At 36.7% G+C, this 20674-nt stretch overlaps 1 protein-coding gene across 1 annotated transcript in view; it reads right to left on the bottom strand.

Moving 5' to 3' along the window:
- GBE1 (1,4-alpha-glucan branching enzyme 1) overlaps positions 1–20674 on the bottom strand; it is a 270676-nt gene that overhangs the window by 213956 nt on the left and 36046 nt on the right. Inside the window, exon 3 of the mRNA XM_023758898.1 lies at positions 3085–3197. Coding sequence (XP_023614666.1) covers positions 3085–3197 — 113 coding nt within the window. The remainder of the gene's footprint in view (positions 1–3084; positions 3198–20674) is intronic.

Genomic DNA, 20674 nt, shown 5'->3' on the forward strand with positions numbered 1-20674 from the left:
TCAAAAACATAGTCCTTTTATTCTTCCCTATATCTTTAAAGCCTGGAATGTTAATTTACCCTATAATATTATTTTATTTTTCTGTTTGGTAAACTCACTAAAAAAACATGCAAAGAGCCTGGCTAGTGTGGTTCAGTTGGTTGGAGCATTGTCCTGTGCATGTAAGGGCCTCGGGTTCGATTTCCAATCAGAGCACATACATAAGTTATGGGTTCAGTCCCTGATTGGGGCACGTATGGGAGGTGACCGAATGATATTTTGATATTTCTCTCTCACATGGATGTTTCTCTCTCTCTCTCTCTCTCTCTCTCTCTCTCTCTCTCTCTCTCTCTCTCATAAATAAAAACATATCCTTGGGTGAGGGTTGAGAAAAATAAAACAAACATAAAAAAGAGACATTTAGATGATTATATAAGCAGTTAGGTATCAACTTTCAAATTGTTCAATGGAAAAGACCAGGTGTTTTGCAGAGAAAACAAAGCTATTATTTCAATGATGTTAACGGTTCTTTTTTGTTAATGGTTACCAGATAATTCATAAGAGAAACAGCCTCAAGTGAATTATAAAGGTCAATCCCTTGTGGACTGAAATAAATTGTTAAATTCAATTTAAAACAAGATTTTTAATTACCATGATAATTTACCTAGAGACAACTTCAGATTAAAAGGCCAAAAACCTCCAGTTTGTGGATTTGTATAGAGAATTTAACCCCCACCCCAAAGAAAACATGATGTATCTTCCCCATAAGTGAAAAATATCACCATATTAACATTATAATAGCATCTAAATGTTTCATCGACATTTGAAACATCTAAACACTACAAATAATATTTTGTGCCTAAATTTCCTGTTAATTATCTTCACCGAAAATTTTAGAGCATAAAATAATGAAGACAGATTACACAACAGTCCATTTCATACTTGTTTAACATTTGTTTGCCATTAAACAGATTTTTAAAGCCAAGAGAAAATTTAAAAGCCACATTTATTTCTTATCTGATTATTTTATTTCACATAGTAAAATAAATTCTTGAAATAAATTTAGTATACAGCATAGTATAGAAATCATAATAGTCTTTTGGGGCTGCCATAACAAAATACCACAAACCGGGTGCTCATGAACACAGAAATTGATTTCTCACAATTCTGGGGGATGGAAATCTGAGACTGGGGTGCCAGCATGGTTGGGTGAGGGCCCTCTTCTGGGTCACAGACTTCTTAGTGTATCTTCACATGGTGGAAAGGGCGGCGGATCTTTCTGAATCCTTTTTTGAAAAGCACTAGAAACCCATTCATGAGGGCTTCATCATCAGGGCCTATTCACCTCCCAAAGCCTCAGCTACTAGTACCATCATATCAGGCACTAGGATTTCAACATAAAAAATGGGCACGGGGGCTTGGGGAAATACAAGATTCAGACCATAGCAGAAAGTGTAAAAGATTTGAGGTCATATGGGAGAGGCAAATGCCTACCATTATTCCCAATATATATCAATAATCATTCATTCCTAGTAATTATCATTCCCCATATGTAAAAACAACATACCAAAATTAATTCATTCACTATTTAATGCAAAAAGCAGTAATGGTGTCAGAGCTCATAAAATTTTGTAATTTAAAGAAGGCAGAAAAACATTCTCGGCACTTTAAAAAATTAGTAAGTTTAGTTCTTAAAAACACAAATAAACAAAAATGGCCATAAGACCTAAAGTGACAATGAGACCAGTGGTACTGTAACAGTTGCCTTGCCTCACTAGTTCCATAAAATCGGGCTTTATAAACCATAGAAAAATCAAGCTACATGGTTTATTTCTGAAAAGATTGGACCTAAAAATGCTTCAACATTCAATAAATATTTCTGTGTGCCTACTCTGTGCCAGACACAGCTCCAGGGATGGAGGATGTATGGTAGTATCAGCAAACAAAATAGCAAAGGCCCCTGCTCTTGTGGAGCTTATACTGACTTGGAAAAGGGATTATTTATATTAAATTTAAATCCCTCTTATTGTATACTGCAGTTACTTTTTCTCCTTTTCACTACAGATTAAAAAGAACCTTGGCTGCCATCCCATATCAAAATGTCTCTTTATTCTAGACAATATGCTCTTCAGATAACTATATTATGTGTGGCAATATTTTAGTAATTTTCAGATACACTTATAATTTCATTATTTGTAAAAAAAAAAAAAATGCCCTACAAACAAGCATGCAATCCATATTGGTTTTAAATATACTTTAATTAACATTGAATTAATGTTGTTAAATAACAAATACCCATAAAAATAATGATTCAGTCACAGGATTTATCATAATAAATGCTATGAATGCTACTGACTGTCTATGCAAGGGAAAGAGAAACAAGGGACATAGAAATAGTATATGATTATATGAGCAAAATCAAGTAAATGTTCAAGGATTTAGATAACTTGTTATATAACCAAGTGCTTCAATGTGTAATCCAGACTTTGGGACCCATCATCCCTCGAGCCCCCTTTGAGGAGACCAGAGAGGCCTTGCAGGCTCTGCAGACTGTGAAGGGGACCCCATGGTCAGCTAAAGTCAAAGGAGTACACAGGAAGCTCAGGTGGCCCTACCACAGAACAAGAGAAACAAGAATCCCCACGTCAAAGACTAGAAAGGGGAAAACCAGAAAAAGCATGTCCCAAAATGCACATGTCTCCAACACCAGATCGCATTCTGCATTCATGTGGCTCGTAAAATCAATTCTATCAAAAATTTCCTTACAGGTAAAAATTCTCTCTGCATTTGCTGATTTGAAAACAGCTTTCACTTTTCTATTAACGTTTCTGCTTTCTAAGCTAAATTTTTACAATGACTCAATCACTCTTTATATAGTTTCCAAAGTTGATAATACGACTAATTTTGGTGCCTTTCCAACCAAACAGTTATAATCTAACACATTCAAATTTGTGGATACCCCTTTCTTAAATTTCCTCTATTGGAACATTTAAATTGTTTCTCCCACAAATATCATGCGTCTGTTTACATTATCATATTTTAAATCAAACTTTGCACACTGGATTAAAAATATATTCAAATAAAAACAAGAGGGGGGAAAAGTACCTTTAATTTGGATCCATGAGGTATTACAGATTTATCCTGCTTTGGTGGTATATACAGCTCCCATTTCCCATACTCCAGTTTTTTATATGGGTATGAAAATGGATTCCAATCATCTAAAAAATTAAAGAAGAAAGGTTAACAATAGCATGATCAAACTGATATTTAATCAACTTCAAGTAAAGCATTCCTACTTGTACCAAATCAAACTGCCTAAAAATTATTAAGTATTACAAGGTGTTAATCAAAAAGTTTTACGAGCAATTTAGAAAAAGTAAGTTAGTCTTAATTTATTTTTAAAAGATGTATTTAAAACTTTGCCTTTTGCATCTTAATATTAAAGATTATAACATTTTCCATTATACTTTCAACTCTAATACTTCTATTAATAAATGGAATGGAATGTAAAAGAAAATGGTGGGTACTTATTTAAAAAACACCATCAACAAAGAGAGATAATATGAAAAAAAACAGAAATACATTCTAGGCATGATAAGATACATGTCATGGTAGAAAAAAATGATGAAAAAAAACCTCAAAATCCTATTACATTTACCCAAAGTCACAAGCATGTGACAGAACTGAGTTAAAATCTAAAGAAATGCCTGAAGCAAGAAAGGCAGAGGTAATAAACTATAGAGGGCAAAGGAAAGGCAGGTTGAAGATCCTGGAAGTCAAATTGAGCAACAAGACTCACGCACACACAGAAACTTATATAATAGACGTGCCATAAAAATCACTGAGTAAAGGACACACCATTATCAAGTGAGGCTGGCTATCCTCATGGGGATAAATAAATGAGTCTCCACCTAACAATATGCCAAAGAATCGCTGTAACATAGATTAATGTTTAGATATGACAGGCAAGACGGTGCCCCCTCAGCTCCTGAGCAGAAGCAGCTGGGGATCTCACCCTAGTCAGCAAGTTTCAGGGAAAATTCAGATTCCTCCCAGGCTGGGACTTGGGGCATTAGCTAGGGTAGCTCTCAATTTCTCCTGCTCTGCACTGCATTCATATATGGCGACGGTCTCATATTCTGATACAGAATTTTTGGACTGGATCCTGGATTCTTTGTCTGCCAGAATCAAAGAATGAATCCATGGACAGAAGGTGGTATAGCAAAGGTGAAGATTTATTGAAGAACAAGTACAGACTCCACATGGGGAGAGGGAAAGAGTCCCACAGAATGGACTCCCACGTGGGGAGGGGGAAAGGGTCCCACCGACTTCCTGTTTCCAGGGTTTATAAAGGCTGTAGTTCCTGTGTTCTGATATCCCCTCTAATTGGACAATATTCCCTTTCGAATTGGTTACTATAGTAACTCCTGAGGCCCTCCTCCCTCATTGTCCTCCTATTCCTTCTGGGCTTTCTTCCTCCTTCTTTATTTTGTAAATATAGACCTCTTGGCTACTCCCAGTTCCCTTGTCTTATGTAAATGTAGTTCCCTTGTCTTATGGAAATGTACCTTCTCCCAGGCTGTAGCCCTGTGTTTTTTCCATGGACCCCAATTCTAAAAATTCCCTAAACCTGCCTATATTCCCCTAAAATTCCTGTTTCAATTCCTTACAGTTTTCCATCAAAAGAATCTCCATTAAGTTGCAACTTGCCCCTGATAAAAATGGCAGGCGAATAGGCAGACTGTTGTGCACCTCGTCCTGGGGCCAACTAAATTGGAGAACATTCACCTGGAATTACCAACTGAGGTCCAGCTGAGGAGACATAACAAGGAAGGACAGAAAATACCTTCTGTAGAAAGGGATGGTCATGAGAGGAGCTGACCTAGCCCCCGGGGTGGAAGCCTGCAGGCCGAGAGGGGAGGGAGCACAGGGCTATGGGAAGTTCTTTTCCTTCAGAAGATACAGGCCTGGAAACCAGGTGGGCTCCACAGCCCTGAGTACCAGAGCCAAGACCTTTGGCCCATGAAATATCCAGCTGTGAAAGGCAGCAGGGCTGCTGGCCGCAGCAGAGCCTAGAGCCAGTAGACCAGAGCCAGTGGGAGAGAAAGCCACAGTGCCTGAGGAGAGACTGGGGTGGGAGACCTTGCAGGGAGACATGGAAAGCAGCCAAAATGGCCATTCTCCTTTTCCCCCCTCTCCAGAGGAGCTAGCTGCTCCCAGTAGCCACAGGACAGGAAAAGAAATAAATCCATCCTAGGTAATACAGCCTGCCCCATCCTCAGGAGCCCTGCTTGCCACACTCTGCATTTTCAGCTTTTCAGAGGAAACAAAAGCAGAGGCCAAGCCTACCAGTTTGAACAGTCTCTGGAGCCTCAGCGAGTGGATTGGGGGAGGGGTCTTCGGACCCACTGTCCTGGGAACCAGACTAGTACTTTCCCCCAACAGGAGAACTGATAAATATTCCAGGTTTCCAGCAACCCCACTGGTCTCCACACAAGGATCTCTGCCAGCAGAGGGCAGAGTAATATTTGGGGCCACTAGCAGAGGACTCCTCTGGGACAGGGAAGCACACCCACCACAATCCCTGAGTGCTAAACAGCACCTCCCCCAGCTAAAGCCCTTTAAGAAACGACTTCTGAGTGATTAAGATTAACAGCTGGCTAGCAGGAAAAGGTGGGCAGAGGTGAAGCCCTGGGAACAGGGGAATGTTTCTGGGCCCCATGCAGCTAACAAGCCCATTTAACATGGCAGACTGGTCCCTCCTGCTGGCAGCCAAGTCCTGAAGAGACAGATAAAACTGTGGATGAGGATGTGGGGATCTCTTGGAACTTCAAGCAGGTTGCTGAATCCAGAGGACAGTTCCTGTCAGAGTTTAGCACCTAAGTATCCCATAGGAAGCACAGAAATGGCAGACAAAAGAGTGGGATTGAAAGCAAGTCCCCCTGGGGCACTAAACTCAACTGAAACAAACTCGACTTCACTTTTTTTTCCTTTTTTCTTTTCACTTTTTTCCTCCATTTTTCTACTTTCTTTTTTATTTTTTCTCTTTCATTTATTGTTTTCCCTTTTCAAAGTTATCTTCCTTATCTATATGCTTTATTGATTTGTAAATATTCTAGTCCAGGGGTGGGCAACCTTTTTATGAGTGTGTGCCAAAACCAGCAAAATCTCTGACTCAAAATTCTTCTGCATGCCAACCCTAATTTTTTGAGAACATGTACGCCTACTTGATATCTCTTAAGGTGTACGTATGTGAAGAACCTTGAAGAAATAAAATTCATTCGAGCGACAAAAACACAGTATATGATGATGAAAAATACATTTATTTTTTAATGTATACATGTAGACTGATAGTCCGACAGAAAACTTTATGACTCTGTTTGATATTATCAGTGGGACTTTTGCTGCTGCATCACTGATGACAGAGATTTTACATCAGGTTTATATTTCGTGACCTTCAGAGATATGCACGAGCTACTACTTTCATCCGTCAGGCTACTCCTATTACAAGACTTAACAAAATTCATCACTGAGAACAAAGATTCACAAGCGTATGTGGATGAAACCAAAACACTGATCGGATCTAGTAAGGCAGGGAGAGTTAAGGCAGAGGCATAGAAATTGCTCTTCCCCTCTCGTCAATCCATGTCTATGGTCTTTAAGATAATTTGTTATGTAAAATTATTTATTTATCTAAGATGCACCTACACTGAATTTATCTGAAAAATAAAAAAGTTGATATTAAGAAAAAAAATTGTAAATGGAAGATTATAAGAGAGGGTTTCGCGTGCCAGCAAAAGTTACTGGCGTGCCATGTTTGGCATGCGTGCCAGGGGTTGCCCACCCCTGTTCTAGTATCTGTTATGTTCATGAATCTAATTTTCCTCTTCCCTTTTCCTACCCAATTTTTTCTTTTTTTCATTATTCAATTTTCTTCTATCTTTGCTTCCCCTCTTTTCTTTTTCTCCTGCTTTCTCATCTTTTCTCTTGTCTATCTGCTTTCTCCTCTATTTTCCTTTTCAAATTATTTTCATTGTCTTTTCTTAAACCTTCCTTTATTTTAAACACTTTTTTAAACACTTTTACTTCCTCTATTCCCCTAATTATTTACTATTACTTTCTTTATTTCAGCATTACATCTACATATGCCACCCCCCAACCCTCACTTTTTGGCTGTTTTTTATTTGTGCTTTTGTTTGTTGGTTTGATTGCCTTGTTTTCTCATATTTTTTCTTTCTTTTTTTCCAATCATTCTTGCTCTCTTTTCTCTTTCTTAATTCTATGTTCTCTGATGGTTGCTTCTGTTGGTGCTGTAGACGTCTAGTGAACGTTTCTGTTTTCTTTCTTCTGTTTTGTAGTTTGTTGTGTTGTATTTTGTTCTGTTCAGTCAGCAACTCCACAAAAGCTTGAATGACTTGGTCGGGGATGAGCCACATAGTCAGCCAACTGAAGAGCAGGCTCAGTCCACGAACGGGACAGTAAAATTCAAGACCCACATACAACAGGAGAACCCCCCAAAAAAGTAAGGGGCTTTCCTAGAGAACCCAGTTCATGAGATCTAAGAGACTGCACCATTGGGTCCCACAAAACATCTATTACATAAGACCACTCCACAAAATCTGGGAGGCATAGCAGTTTGATCTAATACATAAAAACCAAAAAAGAAAAAAAAAAGGGAACAGCAAAAATGGGGAGACAAAGAAACAACCCCCAAATGAAAGAAAAGGAGAAATCACCAGAAAAAGAACTAAATGAAATGGTAGTAAATAATCTGTCAGATAAAGAATTCAGAGGAATGGTAATAAGGGTGCTCAAACAATTCAGTGAGAACTATAAGCAACTTTGTGAGAATTAGAAGGGTCTACATGAGAGCAACACCAACATGAAAAGAGAGCCTGAAACATTAAATAAGAATCAATAGGAAATGAGGAATGACATATATGAAATTAAGAAAACCCAGGAAGGATTCAAAGGTAGATTAGAGGGAGCTGAGGACCAAATCAGCGAATTCAAAGCCAAGGTAGAAAAATAAACAACCATTCACAGGAGCAAATGGAAAACAAAAATTAAAAAGCAGGAACAAAGGCTAAGGAAGCTTTCAGACATTATGAAACTTAATGTCATTAAATTATAGAAGTACCAGAAGGCACAGATTCTAAGAAAGTAATAGAGAATCTGTTTGAAGCAATAATTGCAAAAATTTTCCCTAACCTGAAGAAGGAAAAAGTCACTCAAGTTCAGGAAACATAGAGTCCCAATCCAGATGAACTCCAAAAGACCCACATATTAATTAAAATGGGAAACATGAAAGATTAAGAAATAATCTTGGCCTAGCCGGTTTGGCTCACTGGATAGAGCGTCGGCCTGGGGACTGAAGGGTCCCAGGTTCGATTCCGGTCAAGGGCATGTACCTTGGTTGCAGGCACATCCCCAGTAGGGGGTGTGCGGGAGGCAGCTGATCGATGCTTCTCTCTCATCGATGTTTCTAACTCTCTATCCCTTTCCTTTCCTCTCTGTAAAAAACCAATAAAATATATTTTTAAAAAAGAAATAATCTTAAAGGCTGCAAGAAAGAGAGAAAATTACCTACAAGGGAGCTCCCATTAGACTGTCAGCTGACTTCTCAATAGAAACACTGCAGGCCAGAAAGGTAATGGCATGAACTATAAGAATTAATGAAAACCAAGGGACTGAACCCAAGAATACTCTATCCAGCAAGGCTATCATTCAAAAAATCAAAGGTGAAATAAAGACCCTTGTAGGAAAAAAAAAAAAAGGATAAGAGAGTTTATTAACATGAAACCAGCACTGCCAGAAATGCTAAAGGGATTGTTGTAAGAAAAAGAAATAGACAGAAAGAGAAAACAGGCATAAAGAATAAGAATGACAATAAATACCTATCAATAATATCCTTAAATATAAATGGTGTAAATGCTCCAATCAAAAGACATAGGGTAGCTGAATGGATAAGAAAATATGACTCACATATGTGCTGTCTACAAGAGACCCACCTCAGAACAAAGGATTCACCCAATGAAAGTGAAGGGATAGACAAACATTTTACAAGCAAATGAAAATGAAGAAAAAAAAAAGCTGGGACAGCAATATACATATCTGACAAAATTGACTTCAAAGTGAAAGCCATAATAAGAAGTAATAAAGGACACTTTATAAATACTAATAGCCCTAGCTGGTTTGGCTCAGGGGATAGAGCGTCGGCCTGAGGACTGAAGGGTCCCAGGTTCGATTCCAGTCAAGGGCACATGCCGGGTTGTGGGCTCGATCCCCAGTAGGCAGGAGGCAGCAGATCAATGATTCTCATCCATTGATGTTTCTATCTCTTCCTCTCTGACATCAATAAAAATATATTTAAAAAAATAATAATAAAGGGATTGATTCAACAAGAGGATATAAGCCTAGTAAACTTACATGCACCCAATACAGAAGCATCCAAATATATATGGAACATTAATGCCCCACACCCCTGACATCACTAAATAGATCTTCTAGACAAAAAATCAACAAGAAAACAGTAATCCTAAATGACACACCAGATCAGATGGAATTAATTTATATTTCCAGAACAATTTACCACAAAACTACAGAATATGCATTCCTCTCCAGTGCACATGGAACATTTTAAGAGATAGACCACATGTGAGGACACAAATTAAGTATCTAGAAGTTCAAGAAGATTGAAATCATATAAAGCATCTTCTAAGATCACAATGGTATGAAATTAGAAATCAACTGCAATAAAAACATTCTAAGACATTCAAGCACATGGAAACCGAATAACATGCGATTAAACAATAAATGGGTTACCAAACAGATCAAAAAAGAAATAAAAAACATCCTGGAAACAACAACATAAAATCTATGGTTCACTGAAAGCAGTCCTGAGAGGGAAATTCACAGCACTACAGATCTACCTCAAAAAAAGAAAAACTTCTAATAAACTACCTAACCCTACAATGTAAAGAATTAGAAACAAAACAAAAAAAGTCCAAAGTAGAAGAAAATAATAAAGATCAGAGCAGAAATAAATTATATAGAGATTAAAAAAATAATATAAAGGATCAATAAAAACAAAAGCTGGTTCTTTGAAAAGATAAACAAGATTGATGAACCTCTAGCCAGGCTCACCAAGAAGCAAAGAGACAGGATCCAAATAAACAAAATCAGAAACAAAAGTGTTGGCAATGTAACAACTGCCCCAGAAAACACAAAAGATCATTAAGAAAAAAATACTATGAACAACTAGATTCCAGCAAGCTAGACAACCTGGCCAGCATTATTCCAATCCCAAAACCAGATAAAGACACCATTATTCTAATCCCAAAACCATATAAAGAACCACAAAAAAAGAGAATTACAGCCAATATCCCTGATCAACATAGATGCTAAAAACCTCAACAAAATATTAGCAAGTTGAATCCAGAAATACATTAAAAAGAACATACTCCATGACCAAGTGGGATTTATACCAGGGATGCAAGGCTGGTACAATTATCGCAAATCAATAAATGTGATACACCACATAAACAAATTGGGAGAGAAAAATCACATGATCATATTGAATGATACAGAAAAAGCATTCGGCAAAATTCAACAGCCTTTTTTGATGAAAACTCTCAGCCAAGTGGGAACAGAGGGATTACATCAACATAATAAAGGCCATATATGACCAACATACTGAAAAAATCACACTCAATGGTCAAAAGAACAGGAATAAGACAGGGATGTCTATTTTCACCACTCTTGTTGAACACAGTACTAGAAGTCCTAGCCAGAGCAATCAAACAAGAAGAAACTTAGAAGGCATCCAAATTAGAAAAAAGGAAGGAAATTTGTCGTTATTCACAGATGACATGATATTGTACATAGAAAACACTAAAGACTCCATCAAAAAACTACTAGATTTAATAAATGATTTCAGAAATGTAGCAAAATATAAAATTAACATCCAAATATCTATGACATTTTTATACACCAACAATGAATTCTCAGACAGAGAAACTAAAAAAAAAAAAAAAAAAAATCCCATATACCATTGCAACAAAAAAATTGAGACACTTAATAATAAAATTAACCAAGGAGGTAAAAGACCTGTACTCGGAGAACTACAGGACATTGAAAAAAGAGATAGAGGAAGATATAAAAAAACTGGAAGAACATACCATGATCATGGATAGGCAGAATCAACATCATTAAAATTTCCATACTATTAAAAGCAAACTATAGATTCAATGCAATCCCCATTAAAATACCAAGGGCATATTTCATAGACCTAGAACAAACTCTCCAAAAATTCATATGGAATAAAAAAGACCTTGAATAGCCGCAGCAATTCTGAGAAAGAAGAACGAAGTTGGAAGGATCACAATATCAAATAACAAGCTATATTACAAAGCCACTGTTCTCAAAACTGCCTGGTACTGGCATAAGAACAGACATATAGATCAATGGAACTGAACAGAGAACCCAGAAATTGACCCAAGCCATCATGGTTAATTAATATTTGACAAAGGAGGCAAGAGAATACAATGGAGTCAAGACAGTCTCTTCAATAAATTGTGTTGGGAAAATTGGACAGGTACAAGCAAAAAATGAAACTGGACTACCAATTTACACCACACATAAGAATAAAATAAAAACAGATAAAAGACTTAAATGTAAGTCCTGTAACTTTAAAAATCTTAGAAGAAACCATAGGCAACAAAATCTCAGACATGTCCCTTAGCAATATGTTTACTGATACATCTCCTAGGGCAAAGGAAACTAAGAAGAAAATGAACAAATGGGACTACAACAAAATAAAAAGTTTCTGCACAGCAATAGAAACAATCAAGAATCTGAAAAGAGAGCCCACTGCTTGGGAGCACATACTTGCCAATGAAACATCCGATTAATTTCCAAATGTATAAGGAACTCATACAACTTAACGAAAGGAAGACAAACAATCCAATTAAAAAATAGGCAAAGGACCTAAATAGACACTTTTCCAAAGTGGACATACTGAAGGCCAAGAGACATATGAAAAAATGCTCAAAGTCACTAATCATTAGAGAGATGTAAATTAAAATGAAAATGAGGTACCACCTCACACTCATCAGAATGGCTATCATTAACAAATCAACAAAAGACAAATGTTGGCAAGGATGTTGAGAAAAGAGAACCCTAGTACACTGCTGGTGGAAATGCAGACTGGTGCAGCCACTGTGGAAAACAGTATGGAGTTTCCTCAAAAAATTAAAAATGGAACTCCCATTTGATCCAGTGATCCCACTTCTAGGAATATATCCTAAGAAACCAGAAACACCAGTCAGAAAGGACATATGCACCCCTAGGCACACAGCAGCCCAATTTACAATAGCTAAGATTTGGAAAGAGTCCAAGTGCCCATCAGCAGATGAGTGGATAAAATGGCTGTGGTACATCTACACAATGGAATACTATGTAGCAGTAAAAAAGAAAGAACTCTTACCATTTGCAATAATATGTATGGACCTGGAGAGTATTATGCTAAGCAAAATAAGCCAGTCAAAGAAAGATAATTATCACATGATCTCACTCATGTGTGGATTCTAATGAACAAAATACACTGATGAACAAAGTAGATCTAGAGACATGGAACCTTGGAACATTAAAAAATTTCAGACAGAAGGCAGGTGTGTGTGTGTGTGTGTGTGTGTGTGTGTGTGTGTGTGTGTAGAGAGAGATTAATTGGAGAACTTAATATGCATATATGCATAGTACATGGACACAGACAATAGTTTGGTGAAGACTTGGGAGGAGTGGGTGAGGTGGGGACAGGGTCAATGGGGGGAAAACAATGGACATCTGTAATATATTCAACAATAAAAATAAATTTTAAAAATGAATAAATAAATATGACAGGCAAAACTGTAAAATACTTAGAAAAATACAGAGAAATGTGTTTGTAATCCTGGGTTTTAAAAAGTGTTTTTTTAAAAAAATATTTAAAAATCCAGAAAACACTAAGGAAAAACTGATGAATTTTACCCCTATAATTATAACTTATGTTCATAGTGATGGATGAAAAGACAGAATGGCAAAATAAGCTACCAACTGGGAATACATTTGTAATGAATATACCAAGAAATAATGAGAATTGATAAACATATAAAGAATATCTATAAGTCAATGAGAAAAAGAAAATAAAACAATAGAAAAATGAGCAAAGATATTCAGGGGAGGACACATGAATGGCCAATAAACATATACAATGATGCACCAAGACCATTACTCAGTATCTGTTATTAATGTCGATAGACAATATTTTCTAGAATATTCTCACCAGGACATTGCTTGGTTAAAATATATGGGCCATTGATCACAAAATGAATAAAAATATGATGGCATTTACCTAAAAAAGTAATATTAAAGTTTTTCAAATGTTAATATATTATTTCATCTTCCTATTTATGCCTCATTTCATATATTGCAAACATTTCTAAGTTCAAGAGTTAGGTACCCCCAACACAATGTATGTTTATTATTATAGTTTTGGTAGAGTTTTAAAAGCATATTTCTTGCTTGCAAAAATTATTATAAAATTTTCTAAAACATTTGATGCTTATCAAGTTAATATAACCTGACACATTTTAAAACCAAAAATTTAATAGGCATTTTATTAAGAATGGTTTGAATTTCATCATCATATTTGATAATGCAAAAGATGACATTTATCAATAGACTCAAACCAGCAGGCAAAATTCAAATCGAGATATGGAAAATAAACAATATGAGATGCACAGTGCAATATGAACTGCAAACATACGTTTGGTATAGGCGGTCAAGCATTAACTAAGGTCACTGCATCAGGCACACAAATTCTATATTTATCTGAAATCCAACAACCTGTCTTTTTCTACTGTAATAATCCTCACCAAAAAATTATTAAATGTCAGCTTTCTTCAAATATTCCCAAACTCTAACTCACAGTAAAGTGTTTCTTCACCAGCACTTAGCAATCTCATTCCTGTAGATTTTTTGCATTTAATACACATTTTCCGAATGCATGACTGAAATGGTTACAACTTACTACGCGGAGCCTTACTTCTTTGAAGCATATACCAATGTGCTGAAGCCCATGGTCTACACGCAGGCCAACCTCTGCCTCAGGCAGGCCTCACCAAGCAGTGAAGTAAGATCTCTGGTGTATGCAGCAGGCAGGCCTAATAAGGCCAATACTGGCCTATATGGCGAATTCCAGTCACTATCCATCTGATTGGATGTTCCTTGTGTCATACATTGTTAAATATTTGGAATATCACCTCCTTATCATACAATGTCATTTAATTATTTCAAGCTTCACATCATGCAGAGTTTATACAGATTTACAATGCAAAGTTGGCTTGTCAAGATGGAAGTTTGGGGACTTTTCCCATCTAAAGAAAGCATCCATTCTGTTCCCTAGAAGTGGTGAGGTCCAGGACTAGGACTTCCTGAGGCATTGCCTTTACCCAGAAGGAGTAGGGAAAACCTACTCTTCCTGGTTCCCAGATGGCAGTCTTTTCTCTGTGTCCTCACATAGTGGAAGGGAACAGGAATTTTTGGGGGGTCTCTTTTTATCAGGGCACAGCCTTTGAAGCTAGAGGAGAATCGTCCTTCAGACACACAACCCTGTGCTGTTTTCCCTCCAGGTAATTCTTTCCCTCAGTGGAGAACTTGAGAATCACCATTACTTAACTTCTAATGACAGTTGTTAGCCTGGAAATGATCATAAAACCCAGAGCGTTATTTCTTAGGGAAACTGCTTTCAACATACATTAATTTAGGTTGGCTGTGTTTTTCAAGAACAATATAGAGTATGTCAGAGTGCCACTAAGTTCATAACCAATGGGATACTAATGTCTCATTATGTTAAAGAACAACAATGCTCAGTCCTATGGTGTGCAGCTTTCTGGAAATTAGGGAACAAATCAAATAATCTAGAGTGTCACTAACCTGTTCTTAAAGGCATTCATAGAAGAAAAGGGTTCTATGATCAAAACAGTGTGGCAAATGTGACTTTAAATATAATTAACCACATTGATCATCGGAATAGTATTTTTATTACAATGCTTTTTATGAAAAAAGGAAGTAATAAATTAAGATATGTAGTTGCTTGTGATTTCAAAAAGCATGAAAATATAACCCCAAAAAAGTAAGAAAATAAATGATTATGTATATGGAGAGAAAGAACTCAGATAATAGCTCTCTAGGATTGGACTTTGTTATATTTGACCATAGAACCAGGTAAACAATTCATAAAATTAAAAAAAAATGTAATAAGCCAAAAAGGGGGGTGGGGAATAAGGAGAAAAAAAAATCCCTCAAAATGAAAACAAACTGAAATAAATGAACCTATGTGGTGGTGTTTGGAGGCAGGGATTTGGGGGGGAGGGGGGATAATAGGGTCATGAGAATAGAGCCCTGATGAATGGGACTAGTGCCCTGATAAAAAGAGACCCCCAAAAAATTCCTGCTCCCTTCCACTATGTGAGGACACAGAGAAAAGACTGCCATCTGGGGACCAGGAAGAGAGTCCTCATCCGACACCGAATCTGCTGACGCCTTAATCTTAGACTTCCCAGCCTCCAGAACTGTGAGAAATATACTGTATTTCTGTTGTTTATAAGCTACCCAGTCTATAAATCTGTTATAACCCCCCAAACAGACAAAAACTAAGCTTATCTCTATTGGTCCATATACTAAGAAATGTCCACGATAAAAATTTTAAAACTGTTATGAAGTCTTTGTGCACACTTTCCTAAATCTCTGTCCTTGTTATCAATTTTTAAAAAGTGATCTCATGAGGTAAAGGGTATAAGATTTTAATTTTTTCATGGTTCTATAGAAAGGGTAACAAACTAATTTCAGGATGGGCAGTTCAAGTTCATACCTCCACCAGCAGCTCAATGACCCATATCCTCATCAGCACTGGGGATTATCACAGTAATTACAAGGCATGCTGGCCTTGCTCAACCAGGGTCCACTAAGAGAACTGAGCCCTCATAACTTAAGGATCCACAAATTAACTTCTGTTCAATGCATCCAGCATAGCATTCCTTATGTACCTTACTTGGGAGAATTAAGAAACAGGCATTCAAATCCCTTTCTGTGTTCTGAAGATCAGATGCAGAACAGGCCTGAGGAAAGTTGCCTGTCATTATTGTCCTGGCTGTAACAGATAGCTTTTGATACACAGTGTGTTCATTTCTTTTCAAAACAGGTTATAATTATAGCTCTTCTTTATTCTCTTTAATCCATTGTTATTTGGGAGAAATCTGGTGGTGGGTATTACATTTGCTTTCACGTTTTTCATTTATTTCTAGTTTTATTGAATGCAGTTGATGATGTGGATACTTTATGGCCTGTATATACAGTGGGACAATCAATCCCATTATTTAACAACCTATTTAATTTTTACAACATAAACGTTTCACTTACTTCCAAAAAAGTTTTATGGAAAACTCCAGCATAGAAATAATATCAAACATGAAAAAACAGAGCTGCTCTGCCTGAGCTGCCCCTACCTAACTAGGCTCCTCCTCACCACTTCCCTTCCATGTCAGAGTCCACCACTCAAAACTCAGTTTTATGACGTGCTGCAATATATGACCTATCTTTGTCGATGGTCCAAAGATCCTTGAAAATATGTAATTTCATTTGTTTCAAATTCTTCACTTATTTTTACTTTACTCGATCTATTAAAAGTCAAGAGTATACAAAATTCTATAACAACAATTGGGTCCAGAAATTTATCCAATTTCTAATAATTCTTGCCATCTACACTTGGACCAAAAAGAAACATTATTTGAGACCAAGGAGTGAGTAATGGCATTTATCTTTGCTGTGACTTTTATTATTGATCTCTGTGCAATTTTACCTGAGTTTGTTGTTGGTCAGGATTTAAACATCTTTTTATAATCTTTCAGTAATTAGAAAGCAGAGGGAAATTAATGGTTATATCTGAGAAGACATATATTATATACATTGAAAAAAATAGAATATGACATATTAGGAAGGGAGAAGAATAGGAGAAAGGTACTAATACAATATGGTCAATAATCAGAGGAAGCAATGGTATCCCATGGGCCAAAAATGGCCCTCAATTATGTTTTAACTGGCTAATACACTGAACTATATCCCTCCATGTCAGCAAATACATGCAGTTGAGTAGAGGGCTCTCTTAGAGTACAAACTCTCAAGTTCACTGTTATAGTCTACTAGAGGCCCGATGCACGAATTTGTGCATGGGTGGGGTCCCTCACCCTGGCCGGTGATCAGGGCTGATCAGGGCCATCTCGCCCAGCCCTGATGGGGGCCAATAGGGGCCGGCCAGGGGAAGGGATCGCAGGAGGTTGGCCTGCCGCGGGAGGTTGGCTGTAGGAGCACACTGACCACCATGGGGCAGTTCCTGCATTGAGCATATGCCCCTGGTGGTCAGTGTGCATCATAGCGACCGGTCGACTGATCGTTCAGTCAACCAGTCGTAATGGTTTCTTAGGCTTTTATATATATATATTATATATATATATATATATATATATATATATATATATAATATAATATAATATATATATATTACTATTGACGGCAATTTCACCCATTTATGACTTCCTTGGAAGGTTAACAAACTAGTTTCAAGATAGGCAGTTCAAGTTCATACCCCACTACCCTAAAACATAATCTTTAATCTTCTTTATACCCTAAAACATAATCTTTAATCTTCAGATGTTCCACCTAAACCAGTTCCTGGTGTGGGAACATGAGAGATACCTACAGTAATCAGGAAAGCAATTACATGGTCTCCCTTCTAACTTATAGCCACTTATGGAAGTACAATAATATTTTCTAACATGATTACCAATGCAACAGAAATAAACCCATGTGTCCCTAGCCAATTGATTTTCAACAAGGGTGACCAAGATCACTCAATGGGAAAAAATAATCTTTTTAACAAATAGTGCTAAGACAACTGGATCTCTACATATAAAAAGATAAATTTGGACCCTTACCTCAAAACATATACAGATTCTCCTCAACTTACAATGGGGTTACATCCTAATAAGCTCATTGTAAGTTGAAAATATCCCAAGTCGAAAATGCATTTAATACTCCTAACTTACTGATCATTATAGCTTAGCCTAGCCTACCTTAAACATGCTGAGAACACTTATATGAGCCCGATGTTGGGCAAAGCCATCTAACACAAAGCCATTTTATAATAAAGTATTGACTAGCTTATGTAATTTATTGAATACTGTAATGAAACACGAAACACAATATCCAGAAATCACTGGCAACACAGTACACTTAGAGCAGGGATTGTTAACCCTAGTGATCACTGGCTGCCTGGCAGCTGCAGCTCACTACTGCCCATGTCCAGCATCATAAGAGAGTATCTTATCACATATCGCTAGCCTGGTAAAAGATCAAAATTCAATCTCTACTGAATGCATATTGCTGTCACACCATCACAAAATTGAAAAATCTGTCAAACCATCATAAGTTGAATACCATCTGTAAAAATCTAACTCAAAATGGAATAAAGACTTAATTGTAAGAATTCAAACTATAAAATTCTTAGAAAATTATACAGGGTAAACCACTATATCCTCAGTTCTTAAATATGGCACCACAAATACAAGTAACAAAAGAAAAAGATACATTAAATGTTTTCAAAATTAAAAAATGTTATGTGTCAAAGAACACTATCAAGTCAAAAGACAACTATGAGAGAAAATATTTGAAAACCATTTATCTGATAAAGGACTTAAGTCTAGAATACATAAAAAACATTTACAGCTCAATGATAAAAGTCAACCAAATTTTTAAATGAGCAAAGAATCTGATCTATAAAAATGTAGAAATCACCAATATGCACATGAAAAGATACTCAACCTCATTAATTATTAGGAAAACACACATCAAAACCAGAATAAGATACCAATTCATTCCCTAGAAAGGCAACAGTCAAAAATATAAAAATATTTTTTGCAAAGGATATAGAGAAATTGGAAACCTCATACAGTACTGTGGGAATGGAACCATCTGGAATTTCCTCAAAAGCTAAGAACAAAATTACTATTTGACACAACTATTCCACTCCTGTTATATAACCAAGAGAAATGATAACATGTCCCCACAAAATCATGTATATAAATGTTCATGGCAACATTACCCATAAGAGTCAAAAGGGCAAAACAATATAAATGTCCATCAAATAAATAATGGATAAGTGAACTGTTGCATATCTACACAATGCAATATTATCTGGAATGAAATACCGATACACGCTACAATATGGAACCTTGAAAACACTATGCAAAATGAAAGAAGCCAATAACAAAAAACTACATATTATGAGATTCCATGAAATATCAAGGAGAGGCAAATCTTTGAGACAGAAATTGGGATGGAAAGATTGTAGAATGATAAAGGGCACAGGGTTGCTTCTGCAGTGACGAAAATGTTCCAAAATTGACTGCAGTTATGATTGCACAACTCTGTTTTTACTATCCTAAAAACCATGGAATTGTACACTTCAAATGGATAAGTTGTATAGTATGTAAATTATCTATAATAATAAAAGCATAATATGCTAATTAGACTGGATGAGGGAAGCCCGGGTCCCGGGTGCCAGAGGGAAGCCGTTGCAGGCAGCCAGGGAAAGGTAGGCCTACTCTTGCATGAATTTCTTGCAAGTAGGCCTCTAGTATTTCAATAAAGCTATTAAAAAATAACAAAGTATATCTCAATAAAACTGTTAGAAAATAACAATTTTTGCCCAGCCATCGGGGCTTAGTGGGTTGAACAATGTCCCATGCACCAAGAGGTTCCCAGTGAGGGCACATGCCCAGGTTCCAGGCTCAGTCCCCAGTAGGGGCTCATGCAGGATGCAGCCAATCAATGATTCTCTCTCATTGATGTTTCTATAGCTTTGTCCCTCCTCCTTCCTCTCTATTTTTAAAAAACACATTTTCAAGGTCAGGTAGCTTCTACCTGTTCGTTTCTATTGAGCTTTTACCTACACCAGCGATTTTCAACCTTTTTCATCTCATGACACGCATACACTAATTACCAAAATTCTGCAGTACACCAAAAAAATATGTTTTGCCAATCTGACAAAAGAAATAGGTATAACTTTGATTCATTCACACTGGATGGCTATTGTTGTATTGGCTATCGTCATTTTTTTTATTTCACATTCTAAGGAAAAAGAAATCAGTGCCCCTGCCTAAATAGTCAGGTACTGCTTGTTTTAAAAATTATTATAGTATACCAGTGTGCCGTGGCACACCAGTTGAAAATCACTGGCCTAGACTAAGGTCAGGTTCTAGCAGAGATACTGTAAAGGAAAGACCACATGGGGAGACATATATTAAAATTTAATGCTGACAAGATAGCTTGGTCAAGAAGTAGAATAAAGGGTCAAGTTGGATGGCTGAAGATTTCTCTGAGGATAAAATCATTAAATATTTTAAGGCTTTGCAAAGGTAAAACAAATTGAATATATCAGAACCTGGGGAAAAATAGGCTTAAATAAAGAAAAATGCTATCTTCTTCTAGAGCCCAGATTAGCACTAAGTTTATGGGTGATATCCAACATAAGCATGCCAAGCTGCTGCTGATAATGTTTGAATTTATTTTGGACTCTGCAAGAGTCCTATAAGGAAAAGAA

This window comes from Myotis lucifugus, unplaced genomic scaffold, assembly GCF_000147115.1.
Source record: "Myotis lucifugus unplaced genomic scaffold, Myoluc2.0 scaffold_142, whole genome shotgun sequence".
Classification (NCBI taxonomy): domain Eukaryota; kingdom Metazoa; phylum Chordata; class Mammalia; order Chiroptera; family Vespertilionidae; genus Myotis; species Myotis lucifugus.